This window comes from Opisthocomus hoazin, chromosome 2 (genome assembly GCF_030867145.1).
Source record: "Opisthocomus hoazin isolate bOpiHoa1 chromosome 2, bOpiHoa1.hap1, whole genome shotgun sequence".
Lineage (NCBI taxonomy): Eukaryota > Metazoa > Chordata > Aves > Opisthocomiformes > Opisthocomidae > Opisthocomus > Opisthocomus hoazin.
The window spans coordinates 64,687,638-64,708,558 of NC_134415.1; the positions used below are offsets into that span (position 1 = coordinate 64,687,638).

Below are 20,921 nucleotides of genomic sequence, written 5' to 3' on the forward strand. Positions count from 1 at the left end.
CCCACACAGAATTGATTTCAGAGCTCTTTTTAGGCTTCATCTTCGGAAATTTTGCCGGTAGATTGAAGGACGTCAGCAAGAAAATGCAGCGACTCCACTCCAGAGGCGAGCTGTCCGATGGACCAGGTTGCGCCCAGTATTATCTTGTGGAGGCTTTGCACGACGAAATCTATGTTGTGCTTCACTGGCCCCAGGTTGGTCATTTGGCTCGCTCTCAGGTTTTCGTTCTCCACCTTGGAGCTCTCCAGCTCTTGCTGGAGAATGGAGACCTCCTGCTTCAGCTTCTCCACGTTGCTTTCTGCCTGCAGAGCCCGCTGGGTCATTAACTGGAGACTCCACTCAGTCCGCTGGGCAAAGGACTGTAGCTCTCGGACTTCCCTCTCCTGTTTAGCCAGGCTGGCCTTCAGCTGCCTCTCCAGCCTCCGCACCGTGCATGCCTGGCTCTCCAAGGAGCCCTGCATGCTCTTGATCACCTTCCTGAGCATGGCGTTCTCCTCCCTGAGCACGTTGTCGGTCAGCTGCAGGGACTGGAGCTCCCTGTCCGCAGTGGCCTCCTCGGGCAGCATGTGGGACTCTCCTCCCCTGCTGCACTCTGAGTACCCCGGATAAGGGTGGCTGGCATGTTCCCATGGCGCAAAGGCGTCCATCCCCAAGCTGTCATGGCTCTTGCACGGTGGTGGACGACGTGCAGGGAGGCAGAAGTAGCTGGGTTCATCGTTGTAGTCCTCATCATGATCATCTTCCAGGCCTTGAGATTCTGGGCAGACCCTCTCCATTGACCCAGAGATGCCAAGCAGCCACGCTATTTTTCAGGACGCTTTGGGCTGCAGCAAGCAGGAGGATCCCACTTATCCTGCTGGAGCCCGGGGTCACGCAGGCAGGTGACACTGACAAGCAGTGTGCCAACCTCCGCAGCCTCAGCAACGCTCGTGGGGGAAGAGGCAGTCTCCGAAATCCCTCCACTTCGATCAGCAGGGCGTTCGGGAGTGAGCGGAGAGGAGGAGCAGGCACCTCTGTGGGCAGAACAGGAATCCCTGAGGTCTGTGATGTCATCGCATGACATCGCCTGCTGTGAGGCTGTGACGGGCGGAGGGCGGGGGGGTAGGGGAGGAACCAATCAAATCACAGAATCACAGAATGTTCGGGGTTGGAAGGGAACTCTGTGGGTCATCTAGTCCAACCCCCCTGCCAAAGCAGGGTCACCCAGAGCAGGCCGCACAGGACCACGTCCAGGCAGGTCTTGAATATCTCCAGAGAAGGAGACTCCACAACTTCCCTGGGCGGCCTGTTCCAGTGCTCCATCACCCTCAGAGGGAAGAAGTGCTTCCTCATGTTCAGACGGAACTTGCTATGCTTCAGTTTGTGCCCATTGCCCCTTATCCTGTCGCTGGGCACCGCTGAAAAGAGTTTGGCCCCATCCTCCTGACACCCACCCTTGAGATGTTTATAAGCATATATTAGGTCCCCTCGCAGCCTTCTCTTTTCAGGCTGAACAAGCCCAGCTCCCTCAGCCTCTCCTCACAGGAGAGATGCTCTAGGCCCCTCACCATCCTCGTAGCCCTCCGCTGGACTCTCTCCAGTAGCTCCTCTTCTCTCTTGAAGTGGGGAGCCCAGAACTGGACACAGTACTCCAGATGAGGCCTCACCAGGGCAGTGTAGAGGGGAAGGAGAACCTCCCTCGACCTGCTGGCCACACTCTTCTTGATGCACCCCAGGAATGCCATTGGCCTTCTTGGCAGCCAGGGCACACTGCTGGCTCATGGTCAACCTGTTGTCCACCAGGACACCCAGGTCCCTCTCCACAGAGCTGCTCGCCAGCAGGTCCACCCCAAGCCTGTACTGATGCATGGGGCTGATCCTCCCCAGGTGCAGGACCCTGCACTTGCCCTTGTTGAACCTCATCAGGTTCCTCTCTGCCTAACTTTCCAGCCTGTCCAGGTCACGCTGAAAGGCAGCACAGCCTTCTGGTGTATCTACCACTCCTCCCAGTTTGCTGTCATCAGCAAACTTGCTGAGGGTACACTCTAACTCTTTATCCAGGTAATTGATGAAGAAGTTAAACAAGACTGGGCCCAGTACTGACCCCTGGGTGACAACACTAGTTACCAGCCTCCAACTAGACTCAGCGCCGCTGATGACAACCCTCTGAGTTCTGCCATTCAGCCAGTTCTCAATCCATCTCACTGACCACTCATCCAGCCCACACTTCCTGGGCTTCCCTAGGAGGATGTTAAGGGAAACCGTGTCGAAAGCCTTGCTGAAGTCTAGGTAGACAACATCCATGGCTCTCCCCTCATCTACCCAGCCAGTCATGCCACCGTAGAAAGTTAGCAGATTGGTCAGGCATGATTTCCCCTTGATAAATCCATGCTGACTACTCCTGATAACCTTCTTTTCCTCCACTTGCTTGATGATGGCCTCCAGGATAAGCTGCTCCATCACCTTTCCCGGGATGGAGGTGAGGCTGACCAGCCTGTAGTTCCTTGGGTCCTCCTTCCTGCCCTTTTTGAAGATTGGAGTGACATTGGCCTTTCTCCAGTCCTTGGGCACCTCTCCTGTCCTCCAGGACCTCTCAAATATGATGGAGAGTGGCTCAGCAATTCAGAACATGCAGCTTTGGATTTCTTGTAGCTTATTTTTATAATGATGACCCCACCTCATTTCCTGTTATCAGTACGTTCTCGTGTCTCAAGGACATGACCAGGTTCCCACTGCCTAGCGAATCCTTCCGTGTCATTTGAGCTGCACTACGTTTCTGTGTGCATGCTCTCAGTCTGTTGCAAAAATGAGCTAACACATATTAGCTTCAACCCCAGTGAAAGAGGGTGAAGCTGAATGTGTCTTGCCTTGTGTTTGCCAAAGAGTGAGGACATGCTGGAGTAACTTTCTGCAACTCAGCGGTTGCTTAGGTCCTTCTCAGTTGTGCATTTTGATCTCAGAAAGCCCGGAGCTGATTTTATTTCAAAAGAAAAATGAACAGTGGACTGGAACAGGAGAATTCTCCAGTCAAAACAGGAGGAGCACAAAGAGTCCACACAAACATTCTTATCTTCTTTGGTATTCTGCGGGCTCGCTCCGCCCTGTCACAAACAACCCCAGAGCTTTAGCTTCTCTCAGAACACATCCAGCCAGTTTCCAACCCCCTCCAAAAGTTTCACAGAAGTCGCCCCACCTTGCAAGCTTGCTTTCATTACCTCTAAATCTGTGACTTTCTTAGGAGCACTACTGAGTCACCACCAGTGTCTGAAGAAGATTCAAAGAGCTGATTTTTCCTTAAACCGCAATGTCCACACATCCCCAGATAGTATGAGCTGCCTTTCCCAAGACTAATGAGAAACCACCCCAACTATGTTCTTTCCACCCCACAGATACTATCTTCACAAATATAGCAGGACCTTCAGTTCTCTCCAGTGAAAGTCTGGGATCCTGCTAACATACAGTCTATTTCTGAGCCAGTACTTGTTGATACTGGGCTGCCCAGTATTGTTTTGTCTTATATCTTTCATAAATCAGGTGCGAAATATTTCTGGATCCCCCAGTGCCATGCAACAATGGGTCCATTTGAGGGCTTACTCCAAAATATTGTGCCATACACATGTTTTTGCTCCTAATGTTGTTCTGAGCCTTGTTATTTTTCACTGGAGTTGAAGTCCCATTTCTCTTCTCATAGTGCTGGCTGCCGCTTCCAGTACTAGCTTATGACTTCTCAGTTGTTAGAATATTTGTGCATTAAACTGACCTACACCTCTCTCTAGGGAGTGGGCAGCAGATGGTCCTGAGGCCATCTGGCATGCCAAGATGCTGCCTGCGTGGCTTGTGGGTCACAGCAGTGGGAGACGTCGGTCGCTGGGTACACAGCATGCAGCTGAGCTCCCTGGGGACTGCTCTGCTTGTTTGTACAAATAACTTTGGGCCAATGTGAGCTGGCATGGTAACATGTAGAAAGCAGGTCAGACAGGCTACCTTGGCAGCAGCAAGAGTGTTTATTGCGGAACTACTGGGGTCAGAGGGACAGCTGCACCAGCCATCTCCATTAGCACTGGGACAAGCTGGTCAGTTCACTGGAGGGACACCACGGTGGCTGGGGCTGGAGCACTTGTTCCATGAGGAGAGGCTGGGTGAAGTGGAATATTCAGCCTGGAGAAGAGACAGCTTTGGGGGCCCCCAACTGCAGCCCCACAGTACCTATGAGGAGATTATCAAGAGGACAGAGACAGGCTCTTGATGGTGTGTAGGAGGTGGAAGGACAAGAGGCGATGGGCACAAGCTGAAACAAGGGATGTTCAGGCTAGGTGTGAGGAGAAAATTTTCACCACAAGGACAGTCAGGCAGGAGAATAGGCTTCCCAGAGAGGTCCCCAGAGGTCCTCAGGCTCCGTCCTCAGAGGCTTTTAAGGATAATATAAAGCCCTGAGAGACCTGGTCTAAGCTCATGGCTGAGCTGGAGGTTAAGCAAGAGGTTGAACTAAAAACCTCCTGTGGTCCCTTCTAGCTGGTGAGTCCATGACTGTGCATCAGTCTGGTTTTTAACAAATCCTGCCCAAATACCAAGTTGCAAAGGGCAGTCACAGCTGCAAGCTCCCGTTATGGAAAGCCATCCCACTCTTTCTGGCACAGGCAGAAAAATTAGACCGAATTTGGCCATTGCATAGTAAATACAGACAAATTTCATGCCGTGCAACATGTCAAGTCATTGAAGGATTAAGACTTGGTTTTCAAGGTTAGAAGCTGTCTATGAATCCTTCCTTTATTTTCTCTTTCCGAGGGCCCAGGTCTCTAATCTCTCATGCTATCTCTGTCAGAGCGGGGGATAGCCAACGTAGCTGGCTTACGCTGCCAGCCAGCAGGCAGCCTCCCTGCTCGCCTATCAGAGTTGGTCCCCTGTGAAGGGCGCATTCAGTCCCTGCAGTGTTTGCTCCTGCTGTGTCATTCTGTCCTCCCCCCCTCGCTTGGTCTTCCCGTCCCTCTTCCCTCGGTGGCAGGATTACAACACCCGTGTCCTGTTGCTGCCGTGCCCTTGTCTGAGCTTTCTGCCTGACTTTTTTTCTCCGCTCAGCCCTTCTCTTCGCTCCGGTAAGTCTGATGAACAGCTTCCTTGCTGTCGCTGCTTGGTGGCATGGCACAAGGGCTTTAATCTAATTTGGGACTGTCAGCCCACATTTTCTAGGAATAGCCTTAAAAACCTGGGCACCCTGTGATGTGTGAGGAAAACAGGCAAGTATCTAAGGATGTTGGTGAAAGTAAGAAATGCTTCTCTATAGAGTGTTCAAATAAATTTAAGATGACTCTGGTAGAGCTTGCCTTTAAGTGAGACTAGGGGCCATGGCTGGTTTGCTACAGCAGTAAGTGATCCAGACTCGGGTGCTGCATGGGACTTCAGAAAGTCTCAGAGTCTGATTCTTTCCTTGATTTTATGGAAATCTGCCATGAAGCCTCCAAAATTTTGTTCAGTTTTATACTAGGAAATTGTGCGTGAATCATAAAGCTATTCAAATGTAGCATGTAGCTGATAAAGTTGGTTTTCTCACCGCTTTCTGAAGTAATACATAGGACAGTATCTAGGCTATAACACAGCACTTGTATTTTTCTGGAGCTTAATTGTAGCTACATTAGTGTGGGCCATTCCAAAGATTAGTATGTGCTGCTTTGAGGTGTTATCGTAGTTCAGTCTGGTGTTATGGTGAGGTAAAAATTCAGATTTTATCAGCATATGCTGGCTGGTGTAAGTTTGTGGAGCACTTTATTTTAAAGAATTGTGTATGTGCATGTGAATTTTGAGCACAAAGTGCTAAATACCATTACCCATTTTAGAAGTGCTTAAAATAACTCCTGGCTGCAGAGCAGGTGCCATGTGTCCTTCTGCTGGATACACGGGGAGGCAAGAGCTAAATATAGCCCAGTTCATAAACCCTCCAGGAGTTCAAGCTGCAAGAAGGGAAGGAGAAAGCAATTCCCATGAGAAGGAAGGGGATGCCGCTCTGTTTAAAAAATGTAAACAAATCTCTGCAACAGCATGAGAGACAGTTTACTGGAGAGGCTAAGAAGAGATGAGTGTGTTGCTCTTGCCTCGGCAGCCGGCTCTGCTCTGCAAGAGGCAGGCGGATTCTGTGCCCGGCATGGGGGACGCTTTTCCCAGCAGCAGTGATGGCAACTGCAGCTCTGCTGAGCCAGGCACCGGCTCTTGCCAGCTGACCTTTCACTTGGAGGTACTGGCTGATTTCAAAGCACAGCAAAGGCAAATTGTGGGGCGGTAGACATGGACATGAGTCCTCCTACAGAAAGGCATCAGCCTGGGAGCGGTCTCTGTCACCTCCCACCTGAGACTGGGGGTCACCTGTGCCCCAAGGAGCTCCATTGCTCTCCTGCATTATCCCAAGTATTAATGGAGGGAGGAGGAGGATGGCTCTGCTGCAGCAGGGAAGCAGTAGCACCCCCTGGTTCTCGGGGTGTTTCCCTCTGGAGGAGAGGAGGGCCGGAGTGACTGTCTGTAGGCAGCAAACACAGGTATCTGGGCTCAAGCTTCCATCCAAAACACCAGGGCCACGAAAGGTACTGATCTCAGGGCTGTGGAACATGTCCAGGATTTGGGAGCACAGGAGGGAAAGAGTAAGCAAGATGCAATGCTCAGACTCGGTCAGATAACAGGCCAGTCCTCCCCCTTGCCATAAAACAGGAGAAGGCCGTGTTGGAAATTCAGGTGCCTGGAGGCAAGGGTAATGGTAGTTGGAGTTGCAAAACTGAAGAAGTGGAAAGTCTAAAATTCCTTGAGGAACCAAGGAATTTCTCTTCTGGACTCAGTCACCTAATTTTTAAGCACTGCTGCGTCTAACATAGCGTATAATGTAAACACTTTGGGTCTTGCTGAGACTGGCACTGAAAGTCTTTCATGGCCTTGTAAGGAAGAATTCCTGATGTACATCGAGGTTAAACAGGCTGGAGCACAAGGAGGACCAGGGCCAACTGCAGGGCTATCTCCCAGCATCAAAGGCTGTGAGTGGGCTGCTCTCAGCAGATGAGAGCTGCCCTGTCTCCTAAATATAAACTCCATGACACTGGGGAAGCCGTTCAACAAAACAAGGTGCAGAAGTCTTAACAAGAGTTGCATTTGTGCTGAACGTAGTTATCAGACCTCTGGTTTAGCCTGAAGGAGAATGGAATAAAGCATTAAAATGTCTATTTGTCTATGTAAGTACGATCCCCAGTATGATCCGTCAGGTGAGCACCCTTGGTTAAAGGTTCAAGGGTGTTTCTGTGGCTTCTGCCAGCTCAGGCCGGTGTCCTGAACCTCAGCAGATGTGAATTGCCATGGTTTCAGAGACTGATTATTACTAGTCCCTTTCTGGCCAGGAATGTGTGTTAGGGAAGATTTCCTGTGAGGCCAGATTTTAAAGATATTGTGTCCTTGATTCTAAACATCCAGCTTCTCTTTCATTCACCCGTGTGTTTCCCTTAATACTGAGAAACACCGTGCATAAATCGATTGCCAGTGTTGATTTAAAGCCTCCTGTGCTTGCAGGCATGCTTAGCAATTCACACAGGAGGAAACCTTCAGTGGGACAGTGCTGCTGCATGAGTGATGCAGCTGGGAGCTGGGAGACAGCCAAGGGAGAGAGTCGGGGTGCAGGGAGAACCGCATCAACTTGTGCCTTCTTACAAAGAAATGATCAGAAAGATCTTACAAAGAGACGACCGGAAGAGAAACTCATGTTCGGAAATGGAGCATTTAGCAGCCCTGTTCTCCTTCTGTGATGAAAGTGTTACAAAAATACCTAGTTTAAATCGGGGATGTACTTTGTGCAACTTTTGTTCTGTCTAGACAAGAGCTGGTGATCCTGCATTTTCTAGCTGATAGATCGCCAACTGCCAATTAGCTCAAATTAATGAATACAATTGTAAACACTAGTCTGAACATGTCAGAAATAAGCACATAATTCTGTGGAGCTTCTAGCTTAGCATTTACAATAATCTTACTGACCTGGAATTACTAGGCAGTCAATTACTCTTGCTAAAACAAGATCACAAACTGTAGTCTAACATTCATGCTATCTGGAATTATTTACCTAAACTGTACATGCAGGGTCTAATCTTTCAGTGTAAATTAATATGAAATCAAATTAGACAGATACAATTGTACAATCACTTTGCAGTAACATAATGACCATGCCACAAGCAGGAAGGCAAGGATGGGATGCGTCTGTCTGACAGAATCCATGGGACCGGGTCCAACCACCTTCCCAAGCCTTTCCTGCTGGTGACTTGTACCTGTGGGAAGGCTGCAGAGGCATGGATTTGTAGCTAACATTTTTCAAGCACATACCAAGCCCCACTCAGAGTTTTAAATTGTAGACTCACAATTAATTGCTTGAGAGAAGATAAATCACAATATTTGACTATCTTATCTGTAAGCCCAGTCAAATTGCTAGACAATCAAATCTTTAAAAATGTTGCTTTAACGATGGCTATCACTGCACTTCCAAACATCACTTTGACTGGGGAGAGTTCAATAATGAACACTGAGTCATGTATTACAGTAAATTACATCTCTCTTATCATATACTGCCCTTGGCCGAGTTAGTTTATGATTTTGAAAGCTGTGGAAATTTAGACAGCATAGAAGATATACATTATGGCCAGCTGAACAGGGAGCAAAGTGCTTCTCATTTAGCCCCAAGCAAGTTGTCTTTTAAAAAATAAGAAAGCAACCACCTCAGACACTGGAACAGAACCAAGAAAGCAATCTTCTTTCCCCCTTTCATTCCCCACTGGCATCATTGTGAACCACAGGATTAAAGGGAGGAACAAAAATCAGCCTGAAAAGGAGAGAGAAGGAACGCATGACTATAGAGAGTACAGAGTCTGCAGTCCAGCAGAAGCGGGGGCTAGTCACAGGGTGGGACCCAGCTGTGCACCCCGCACCTCTGCGCTACCTCGCAAGGGCAATGCAGCGGTGACAGGAGCTCTGCCAGCACCCTGAGAAGGAAGGAGCCTTCTCTACACTGAGTTTTCCAGGTTCATCGCGGTCAGAGATGCTCTTTCTGCTGGCCCACGCCTTGCAGGAGCCGGGGGAGCCAGTGCCAGGGATGCTCTCACTGACAGGCTCCTCACCAGGTCCTGGTTAAGCCGGAGCAGCCTCCGGAGGAGCACAGACACATCGGGGGCTCTGGATTCACCTGGCTGAGTGCAGCAGCTCAAAGGTATGTGAAAAAGAAATCTTCCCTTTGCAAACTGGGGACAAATTAGCTGAAATTTGCCCCAGAAAACACCACAGACTACCAACCCGTGTTACATCTGGTCAGTTTTACTTCGCTGTGATTTATTCCTTATCTTGTACTTTGTCAAACAAGCTGTCAGCAGCACGCAACACATGCAAGAGAAGAGCGGTTTATAGCGGTTTATCTTATTCTCTGCTGTTGTTGTGACAGTGCCAAGCCAGGCCACTTGTAGATCAAGCACCACTCAGGGGTCTCCAAGAGCACAGTGCAATTTTCAGGGAACCAGTTTCATTTAAAATATTCCTTTTTTATCATTATTGTCCTAAGACGTTCTGTCAGGAGAGTAATAGAAAATGAAACTGATGCAGCTCTGAAGTGGAGCTGCCCACCTCGGTAGCCAGCATTGCAGGTAAACAGACCAAGAAAAGTAAACATGTGGCAAATTGTACGTTCAGGGAGGGAAGTGGTGTAAATGACTCAGGTGTCATTTTGTGTGTTATTGCTGGCAACACAAATAAAAGATTTTTATTTTTAAGTATTAGGTTTGGGTAGGCTTTTCCTCTTGTAAAGTATGTAATTTGCTTTTCTCCCTGGAGGCAAATCACCTTGGTTGTTCGTTTAAGTATGCCATATTTCTCAAGCCAGAGCCAATGGATGAGCTGCCATCCCAAATTCCGCACAAAATCACTCACGTGCTGGCCAAGCTTTGGGAACAGTTAGAAGACTAATTTCATGTGATTTTAAATTAACCCTTTATTTGTCTGCTGTCAGGTACTGCACCAAGCAATGGAGAATGACCAGTCTGCCACCTCGCCTGGGCAGGTGGTCCAGGGGCAGAGCGGGGACAAACCTGCCCCCGACTCGCAGCCCCTGGTTCCAGCCCCCACGGAGCAGCTGAGCGCCTGGCCCGAAGCAGCCGTGTGTGACATCTCGGAGGACCTGAGCCAGCAGCTGGAGGACATCATTAAAACCTACGGGTCTGCAGCCAGCCTGATGGAGGAGGAAAGCGCCGCTGTGGGAACAGACAGGCCCGAGAAGGGAGACCCAGACAGTGTGGAGGATGCCGAGTACGAAGATGCCAATGAGGAGAGTGAGAAAGAGAAGCTGGCTCCTGGGGATGCTTCCAGAGCAAAGGAGCCCAGCGGCAGCAAGGAGCAGAAGCTGGAGAAGAAAATCCTGAAAGGACTAGGCAAGTACTTGCATACTTACGCAGCCCTTCTGTGAACAGAAGTAAAACCTCCCTAGTCCTTGCTCTTTCCCATGTTAAGCCTCTGCTGTGGATGATCAGGACCCCTAGTTGCCACTGAACATTACAATATAGCTTTAGTCTAACTGATAATTATTTTCAGCAATTACCTGACAGATACGTGCAGGCTGTATCAGATATCAGTCCCTTTAAAAAGACAAAGGTTAGGATTGTATCATACAAGTCCAACGTACTATCGGGCCACTCCAACTAGTTAGCCAAAGCTGTGAGTCTGACAACACACTGCAGAAAGTTGCTGCTCAGGCAAAGGAAAACCTGGCCTCTCGTTTGTGCCTCAGTAGATTTTTTCTTCCCCTGCTTCCTCAGGTATGACTTCTCCCTGGTCATAGCGGTGCTAATGGTGCTGCTCTGTGGCATGGGAATCTGCGGAATAAGTTCACTGTCGTGCCCAGGTTATTTTTCATCTAGCAGACCTCCGGACTCATCACGGGCTGTATGAAATAAGCCAATACACTTCTTGTCTCTAAGCACAGTGCTTCGAGAGCACCTCGGCAGTGGCAGGGCTCTGTTAGCTGAACGAGAAAGAAGTCTCAGCGAGTTTCTGTAAAGGATGTCCTTTCTTCTGGGCAGCCACTAGAGAGCAATGTAGTTACATCCCAACCTAACAAACACGTAATCTGTTTCCCTTCCTACAGTTAACTCCCGTCAATCTTCAAGCCTCTCCATTGCACGAGAACTCAAACTCAACCGCAGACTAAGACAGCCTATAGAAAAACCACTGCAGGACACTTAGAGACAAGGGACTAAGCATAGGACAGAGCAGGGATTTTTTTCCCCAAAACGCTTGAGTGTCCGGGAGAAAGTAAATTCCTCATTTTCTGTTGCCTTGGCTTTGGTGCAGTTATTGGTACCTCTCCAAGAGCAGTGAAAACACTACCATAGCATAGTTCTCCAGCTGGACTTGAAAGAGTTTTCACTCCAGGATTTGATTTTGGCTCTCTTGAACTTATTCATACTGGTGCTGTAGAGAGAACCTAGTGTAAAATAGTGGATTTTCTCCACAGGCGGTACTCCTGGACTGCACTATACTTGAAGTAGAAACAGCCCAGACTAAAGCAGAATGCAAATTCGCTTTCACAGCCTTGGGAAAGAGGAGCATTTGTAAAAGCACAGCCAAGCCGCTGGCACCACAGCCATCCTTATCTCCAGGGTCGCCAGCGACATTTTGTATTTGATGAACAAGTGGTGTTCAAGCTCCAGCTCATACTGAGGGTTGAAACGAATACAAAGAGGTATCAGAAGAGAAGTAATACATAAATGGCTACGCAGTGATTTAGCTATGTGTGCCCAGATAGTTATTAGACTGTGTCTGGTATCCGTACTCTCTTCACAAATTCAGGGAACTGATCTACACCACTATCACGTAGCCCAGACCTGGCCAGCACTACCCACTACTCTCTGATTGTTTCCATCCACGCCATAGTCTCCGTACCTAACTTCATCTTCCGTGTTTCTCGTACAGGTTGAGCAGCACGGGAGCTGAGTACACCAGCTTTCATCAGCAAAGAGATCTGGTTTCTGAGCCTTCAGGATCCAGGCCCTTTCTATCCCGTTTCAGACAAACGTGCCATACATGTGACCCAGTCATGTTTCAAAAACATTAAACGAAAATCAGACTATACAGGACAAAAGCATTTCACAGCCAATGTTTTTGCTAGAAGACAGCACATTACTGAGTTCTGAAATGGGGAAAAATTCAAGCATGTTTGTTCTTATGGGGAGAAGAAAAACCCAGAAATTCATAGCAAAAATTACTCTCTCCCTTCCAAAATGCCTCATTTGTCCCTCAGTTTTTACAGATTCATGCATCAAAAAAGCAATTTCATAACAGTACATCAGCTACAAACTACCTCTACCATCAAATCTCTGCTTCTTTTTATTTTAAGGGAAGGAAGCCACTCTGCTGATGCAAAGCTTGAACAAGCTGAATACTCCAGAGGAGAAGCTGGACCTGTTATTTAAGAAGTATGCTGAGCTGGTTAGTACAGCATTTGTTCTTTTCTGTGCAAACTGTCTATACAGGAATGTATAAAAATCACATGCCATCCAGCATGGTCAAACCTCATGTAGTAGTAGCCTCTGTCCTGTTAAGTGAATCCCAAAATAATCAAGCTGGACTTTGGGTTAAAAAGATGAGGCAGAATATTTGTACTTACAGGCAAATATACCAGACTGACCCGCACTGGAGATTAATGTCTAGGCTCCTGCCTTTGCCTTCTGGAAGGAGTTTGCGTACCTCTGTATGCGGGTATTGCTTTAAATTATGTATCAGTTATTTAATCAAAATGAAAATAACACAGGGCTGAGTATAAAATGTTAGGTAGCAGAAAATCAGAAAATAGAGACCTGAAGCCAACTGTGAGAGAAACCAGTGAAATGAAGAGTCAAAGCCCCTGCTGCCATAATGTCAGCCCTGTAACAATGCCACCTACCTCACTCTATTCTTTCCAGGCTTGAGATGGGTTATTTTCAGATCAAGTATTTTCTTCTAAGTAGTTGAAGGACTCTTATGGCCGTAAACTGTGGAAATCTTACAAGTGAAAAGGCTGCAGCATTTCACAGTTTGTGGAGTACTGAAAAATGTGCCAAGAGGAACATTGACATTATAATTGGTTTTATGCACAGATGTGTCCATGTCTCATCATAAAGTGAAGTTCAGCTTTTCCTTTTTTGCATGTAAAATTCTCTGGTTTCATAAATTGGGCTCAGGATGTTTATGATTTAGCTCGTGCTTAAAGGGACTTCATGCCCACAAATTAACTGAAATAGGTCGTCTTCTTCCTCTGGAATGTACTCTCCACTGCATTCAAACATCATTGGAGCAGTGTATAAAACAGGGGCCACATTGCCAGCAACACATGCAGCAGAAAGGTGCTAAAACATAAATTCAGGGCATTCAGTTTTGACATTCTGTGCAATGTCAATAAAATAGATCATTTAATGAATAGAACTAAAAGCTTGTTGGAGAAAGCCTTACACTGCTCACTCAGCACGGCTGAGTGGTGTAGTGTGATTAATAACTTGTCAGCAGTCAACTGTAGTAGTTACCACTCTCTTGGCTCCCTCTTGCCCATCCCCATCACACACTTCAGGTCACCTTTTGCTTTTGCTGAGCTGCTTTACAGCCAGATCAGCTCCCTGGTCCAGTGAGCCGTGTGGTGACACAAGCACTTGTTGCAGCACAGCCCGGGGGATGGTGCAGCGAGGTGCCAGGCTGACCTGAGTGCTGGCAATGGCTTCAGCTGCATTAGACAGCGCTGCTGCTGCTGCCTGTGCTTGGGGAACCTGCACAGCTCCAGTGCTCCCTCACAGCCACCCAGCTGTATGCTACTGAACCGTTAGCACATGCCCTGGCGCGGTCTGGAGCAATGGGTACACCAGAAAACGGAAGGCATCAGGGAAGAGCATGGGCTGGTGTGAAGGAAGCCATGGCTGCGGGGCTGCGGGAAGGAGACAGCTTAGGTGTTTGGGCACAAGCTGTACCACGCTACTCGCCACCAGAGAACATTTTATTCACAAATACTGGCGTAGGCAGAGTGGTTGAGGTTAGTAAAGCAGACCGTGCTGTATTTTAGCTTTTGCCTACAAATGGCTGTTGCAGGATTGCTTGTGATCGGTTTATTTTCAGAGGTCCTGAGGGTCTCGCAAGTGCTAGAACTATGCACTAATAAATAATTGTAAGTGTTGCCAATGTCTGCAGCAGGGTCAAGATAAAAGTTTTTTTCCAAAATTGAGAGTTTATCTTTCTATGTCAGCCTTCCAAAATCAGAATTCCTTCTATTTGTATCTCATTTTTGCTAATATTTCATTAATTATTCTGAAAAATTTAACATTGGGTGCCCTTCCGTCATTTCTGCTTACCAGTGAATTCCCTTCTTCAGTGCATAAATAACACCATGGTTTAGACATTCCTAAGAACTTTGAAATACAAGTTTCTAGAGCAAGTCCTTGTTATGGAAAAAAAGAGCAAAAAAAAAAAAGCTTGGAAGATTTCTCATATCACGATTAAGACCTATTTTATTCTAAAGCCCCTATCTCAAGCACAGCTTGAGTGAATAATCTAAAATTTGGATAAATCATTATCCGCTCAGCACAGGCTGTGCATGCAAAATGTGAAGCAAAAAGAACCTTTTTTGTGTTGTTAAAAGGGAAGGGGAAGGGGCCTGTTTTGGTTTCGGCTGCAGCCGGCAACAAAAGCGCCACGCGGCCGCCCCTCCCCCCGCCGGCGTGCGGAGGAGAATGAAAAGGAAACAGGCAGAAACCGGTGGGTCGGGATAAGGGCAGTTTAACAGAACAGCAAACAGAGGGAAACAGGAACAACAACGGTACAAATAAGGAGAAAACACAACAACGAACCGCATGACCCAGACAGCCGCTCTCCCTCACAGGACCGGCGCCGCGCCCCCCCAAGCCGCGAGCGAGTTCCCGCTGCGCCGCCCGCCCCCCCCACCGGAATCCAGCATGACGGCACATGGCATGGAATACCGGGTTCTGTTTGGCCAGGTGGGGTCAGCCCCCACCCCCCGGCTCTGCCCCTTCCTGGAGTCCGGTGAAAATTAACCCTGTCCTGGCCAAACCCAGGACAGGGCCAAAATCAAGCTTATAAAGGAAAATAAATCTCAGCCTTAATTACAGAGAGGCTATTTTTTCCCTACAATACTAGAAAAATGATTTCAGCTAGTGCAGCTTGATTAGACGCAAAAGCCCCTATTCTGATCTGCTGGGGTAAAAACACTCAATACACATGCTGAAAGTTGAGCATAAACTTGAAGTACATGTACTCCAAGCTGGTGATTGCATTGTTCTGTGGTGTGCCTAGCTGTGATTTGATTGATAATACACAGAGCCCTGTACTATAAGCATAAATTACAGAACATCTGCAGAAAACAGATCCTCGGTCAGAGAAAGAGTAAAATATGGTGCCTGTTGCCTGCCTTATTCAAGTTGCACATCATTCCCCTGCACTCACAAACTTTACCGGTCATACTGGGGTTAAGAATTAATATCAGTGGAACCGTGTTATTAGATTATGGAATCTTAATAGCAACTATTATTATTAAGGTTTGCACATGGCAGCTCACGTGCTGCTGTTTTTCACCCGGAAAACATCTGGACTTCAGAAATGTCTCGCAATGTATGCACGCCTGTAGCACAGCGAGGAGGGCTGCCCTGTGTTGGAACGGGAGAAGAAAGCTTTAAAAGCTTCAGAGGTGAAATGCTTCTTTGACACATCTGTTATGGTGTTAATTTGCAGTGCAGGAAATTTTCTTCAAAACAGCCGGGAATAGACAAGTGTCAGAAGAAATGACCAGTCTGTGCAGGGACTGCTATTAGCAATTCTGTCGCTGCCACTCTGAACACACCCTCCTCCCCGGCAGCCCTCCGGGGAAGGCAGGAGCCATACACCCACAGGAACAGCAGGTTCCCAAGTGAACGTCAGGGACATCCATACTCTCTTCAGTAATTACATAGATCCAAAGAGCCTCAAAGAGGCTGGATTCCCTGCAGCCCACCCCTGCTGAGGATGGGACCTCCAGAAACGCAGCTGGCGGACGGTCCCATGTGTGCCCACAAGCAAGAGAAGCCTGACAAGAAGAGAGGCCCACGCATCATTTTGGGGAACTCTTCTCTGAAGAGCATGCTCATCCATCAGCAACAAAGTCCCCACACAGGTGGTATCCTTGGTCTCCAGTGCCTCTTTTGCTGTTGTTTTTCCCGGTAGGTTCTCGGGTATCTAGGAAGCCGCTGCTTTTTCAGGAAGCTGCAGAACAGAATGAGCCACTATTGCGTTATCTCATGATCTGGAGAAATCTCATTGTGTAAAGCGCTACTGGCTGCCCCAGTTCCTAACACTGAAACAAAAATAAAAATCTCACAGCTGCACCTTAGAGAAATTCAAACCAAAGAAGGAAGGACTGAAACGGTGTGACAGGAGTATTAAACATGATGTTCACCCACCCACAGCAGAGCACACCTGGGACTACTGCAGCGAGCAAGCTTGGGACTCTCTCCAGGTCACTTGCTCCTCTCCCATTAGTGCTGATAAATACAAAACATTTCCTAAGATGTTACGGAAGTGTGAAGATTTTCCCAAAACCAAAAGAGCTCATTTTCTCTTCTTTCCTGTCTCTCTTTGTTTGATTTTAATCCCTGTTCCCCGCCCAGCTTGAAGAACATCGTGCTGAGCAGAAAAAGCTCAGGTACCTGCAGAAGAGGCAGGCGCAGATCACCAAGGAGAAGGACCAGCTGCAGAGCGAGCACAGCCGAGCCATCCTCGCCCGCAGCAAGCTCGAGAGCCTGTGCCGGGAGCTCCAGAGGCACAACAAAAACCTCAAGGTGAGTGGTGGCCTTTGTTAAGGTACCCGGCAGGAAGAAGGTGCTGATGCCTTCCCATCTTGCTGCTGAATCAAAGAGACATTTGCATCTGCATGTACAATAAGTAATTTTATATACACTCTAGTCTTGAGGCCCATTTATGCTAAGACCCTTTTATTCCTCGTTAGGAAATATCCAAGCACTTTTGGGCATTGACTTCGCCCACATTAGCTGTAAGCCTTCCTCGTGTTATCAGGAAGCTCAGCACGGAGCAAACCAGTGGTGCTAACAGATGGGGTCCCTAAGACTGCAGATGCGAATGCATGTGCATGGCCAAAATAACAGCAACACCAGCTTTGCTCCAAGGGACTCACAGCAGGCTGGCCTGTGCTTTCATGTAATTTGAGCACTTGGGCATTTTCAAGTGACACGTGAGGCTTAGTCAATCAGGACATTTACCTCAAGACATCAAGACTCAAGACAGGAAGGACGCCGACACTGTATGTGGAAGTCATTTAGATTACAGGCATCGGTTCAAAAGGGAAATTTTCAGGACTGTCAAAAAGCTGGGATCCACATGCCATGTCTGCCTATTGCTTGGTGCATCATGCTGTTTAAATGTGAAATCTATAATATGATTATGCTTCTTGAAAAATTTTAGGTTCAAGAAGTACATTTCTGTTGTGTTCTTCCTTTTTTTCTGAGTACATCTTAGTGATGATGGTGTTATTATACACAAAGCCTCTGCTTTGATCTATTCAAAATCCTTCTTTCTGGGGATATAGTTATGTATAGAATTACACATATGAATTCTTAACAGCAAGAATTTCACCTGATATAACCTCTGTTAACTGTAACTGATTTTCATTCATTTCCACCATCTCAGGAGCAGGCCTTCAGAATCTAGCTCTGACTTTCATTGTACGTTGGTAAGAATATAGCTGGGAGGGGGAATAGCCGCGCAGAAACTCAAACTGTGCACTAGTAGCAGGAGAAAAGCAGTTTAAAAGATAGTTAGGAAAACTAGAAGCAAATCTCTGTATGCTGAGTTACAGTAGTGCAAAACCAGCAGTGTCAATTAAATTTGTGCCTGTTGTTGCAGCAAACCTGGAGCCTATTGAGCTATACCTTGATATTGATCCACACTGATTTACCAGACTGTCTTTGAGCAAAATCTTTCAGCAGACATACAAGCCAATTTTAAAGTGATTTAAGAGTACACTGTACAGTGCTTTGCACAGACCTAACTGAGATTTCTAAAACAAACAAATCATATCAGCGGAACAAATCAGTGGAAACTGGGGTATAGAGAAAAACTAACTATATTCAGAAAACATATTTGGAACTGATTTTGTTGAATTCCTCACATGATTTCCCAGCTATCATATGTTATTAATCTCACTGGTAGAGAGCATGACTTTTTCTTTTCTCTTTGCATATAAATACTTCATTACACATGTCATCTTTACATTTAGGAAAGTCTCTTTCTGACATCTTTGCTCTTGTTGGACTGTTTTACCATGGGACTAGGTCCCCTAGAAAAACTTCTGAGTTTCAGACTCAGTTCTGATTTTTATCCTGTACCTATGCCAGGTGAGCCAGGCAAGGTACCTGAGCTGCTCTTGTAGTAGGAAGAAGCGTTCAAGTTTTGGCCACATCTTTCTATGAATTTGGAGACCTTTAAAGAAACCCAGAATACTAGCTTTCCTCTGGTTCTTGTGCTTTCAATGTAAAACCAACAAAGTTAAATCAGACAGTAAGACAAAATAACATTTACAGAATGAAAGAGGATTAAATTAATGAACAAAGACATTCAACATCTTTATCCAGTTTTGTCTCTCTAAGAATTTTAACATAATTCTTGGAATGTTTGCCTTTAAGATTTAGCTCCTGAACACCTGTGAATCTCCAGAATCTCATCTTCTGTTTATTTAAAGGAATGCGATTTTCTTTCACTTATGACTGTACTGAGAGGGCTCAAAAGAGGAGAATCCATCAAGTGTTATTTTTAAAATCTCGTGCTTAAGTCATCCTTATTTTGGTTTTGGCAGGACAGAGAAGCTGATTCATAATTTTTTAGCACTTGGGATTAGAACTTCAGATGATGTTCTGGAGCATGGAAAATAAAAACTGTAGGAGAATGTGTCATTTCAATAGCAAAGGAGAAACCTGGCCTGTCCAGATCCTGAACCTACTCTGACTTGCCATGTGGTACATTATATACACAACACGTCATGTAAATGTTGTCTTCACTCATCTGGTGTGTGGAATTCCCATTAACTGGAGATCGGTGCAGCCAAGTGGTGATGAATATGCAGTGTGGAGCTGCGCTGAAAATCCACAGTGCAGAGCAGAGCAGAATAATTTCTGGTTAGTATTGGATACCAGCCTCAAAATCTGACTTACTTACAGTCCAGCTATTCAGATTATTTCCTTGCAGTTACACTTCACAGCAGCAAACAGATGTTTAGTTCTCCCTCCAAGAAAAGCAGAATAAATGTTGGTGAAATAGCAGAATGCGTTCCCACTGCAATAGAGAGCAGCTCTGCAAAGAGCGACAGCAACTTCTTTTTCTGCATGGTGTTCATGTTCTGCCAGTTATCTGACATGTTGGTGGCCACTTAGCATCTTGTAGTGACATTAACATCTCAGGTCCCTTGTCCTTCCATCTACTGGGCATTAAGCAGTCACTTTCATACAAATGTCACAACAGTCAACAGCTTTGATTGTGGGCGCAGCTCCAAACCACAGACCTGAGGCTCGGATCATGGTGCCAGGGAGTAAGGAGAACAGGTCGTTGACAATGAGGAGTCCACGCTCGTATCATCTTGGCTGATATGGCTTCAGCAGACCGACAATCTTCCTGACTTGCCCCAGAGAGAGAGAAGGACCAGAGACAAATCCTGCCCTTCTATTTGCAAATTATCTCACATTCCGGTGATAGGTCTCAAACAGCAAAATATCCTTGTCTTAAATTTACAAGGTTTTATTCAATGCATTATTACACTTTTAGCCCTAAAACACTGGAGAATGATAGCAGTACTGCAGCAGGACACAAGGATGTATCTTTGATAGGGTAGATATCGAGCACAAAGGTTAAGAAAGGGGAGAGCAAAGGGAACAGGAGTTTATGACTGGACTTTAGTCCTCCACAACTGGAAATCTGAAAAGAATTTACAATGCTTTTTTTCCACTCTTAAACTAAACGTTTAATTTAAAACTATTAAAAGAATAAGCACAGAATGAAGCAGCTGACAAGGCCTGCAGGGTTAGCACATAACGAATTCACCATGATGACGCTGAGAAGTCACCACCCCAAACACCTTCTGCTCTGCTCCCTACAACTGAGCAAGCCAAGAGCTCTGGACTCCACACAGCTACTTTAGCTGCAACAGGAGTAACACAAAACAGAAGCCTGTCTTCAAACCTCCAATTTGGGGCAAAACTTAAGGATCTTACTTTACACTGTGTGGTCTTGAAATGAGAAGGAGTAAGGAACCTACTGAAAAAAAGTGCATTTTCTCAGGTCATGGGGACTAGCAAAGAGTTGGGGCTGCAGCCTTTGATAATAAAGCCTGGGTGATGCCGATGATTTGGGGTTTGCTGGACTGTGCCTGCCCAGGCGAGGTGAGCAAAGGGGAGCCAGCCCCGGAGCAGAGCTGGCGGGGCCACAGGGCTCTGCGGGTGGCACCGTGGGCATCCAGCCCCCACTGCAGGTGCAGCCTCAGCCGTAGGCTTTTACGGCTAGCAAAGGCTCAGGTTTAGCGCAGACACCTCCAAAGACCTGTCACTATTCCCATGGTAGCACTTAGAGTCTGAAACCCTATCACCTTGGGGACCAGGCCCCAGCCCACCGGCAGCTGGGCACCGGCAGCATGGCTGCCAGCTCCACGGCACTGCAGAGGGTTTTGTTCCCTGGTGCAGGGCAGAGGACACGCACTGGTCTCTGCACAGTGCCGCAGCCACACAGTCACCTTTCTGCTCAGCCTGCTCTTCTCATCCACAGCCGCCCTTAGTCTGTAACCGGGATCTCAAGGATTTAACAAATCACTGCCATTTTGTGAGGGACTCTGAGGAGCTCTCTGGGATACACCCCAGCCCCCACCTCCAGCAAATATCCTCCTCAGA

At 47.1% G+C, this 20,921-nt stretch overlaps 2 protein-coding genes across 5 annotated transcripts in view; one reads left to right on the forward strand and one right to left on the reverse strand.

The window, feature by feature from the left end:
• Positions 1-29: 29 nt before the first annotated feature.
• Positions 30-9,014, reverse strand: LOC142364723 (endosome-associated-trafficking regulator 1-like). The gene is made up of 2 exons (XM_075444814.1): positions 8,995-9,014; positions 30-705 (listed from the first exon to the last, which is right to left on the reverse strand). The coding sequence occupies exons 1-2, from the start codon at positions 9,012-9,014 to the stop codon at positions 30-32; spliced, it is 696 nt and encodes a 231-aa protein (XP_075300929.1).
• Positions 4,908-20,921, forward strand: part of TXLNB (taxilin beta) — a 37,389-nt gene continuing 21,375 nt past the window's right edge. Inside the window, exons 1-5 of one of the 4 annotated variants that reach the window (XM_075413928.1) lie at positions 4,908-5,072; positions 9,108-9,193; positions 9,983-10,400; positions 12,365-12,456; positions 16,644-16,814. In XM_075413928.1, coding sequence (XP_075270043.1) covers positions 9,998-10,400; positions 12,365-12,456; positions 16,644-16,814 — 666 coding nt within the window. In that variant the 5' untranslated portion in view covers positions 4,908-5,072; positions 9,108-9,193; positions 9,983-9,997. Of the gene's footprint in view, positions 5,073-9,055; positions 9,194-9,982; positions 10,401-12,364; positions 12,457-16,643; positions 16,815-20,921 lie in introns of all 4 variants that reach the window. The other 3 variants (XM_075413927.1, XM_075413925.1, XM_009931956.2) reach the window with 3 other exon arrangements.

Bases quoted from the DNA above. Each gene is read 5' to 3' on its own strand.
- LOC142364723 (XM_075444814.1), bottom strand. From the start codon at position 9,014: ATGAACCTGGAAAACTCAGT. The intron at 706-8,994 runs GTAGAGAAGGCT...CGATGAACCCAG, and splicing joins ATGAACCTGGAAAACTCAGT to CTACTTCTGCCTCCCTGCAC.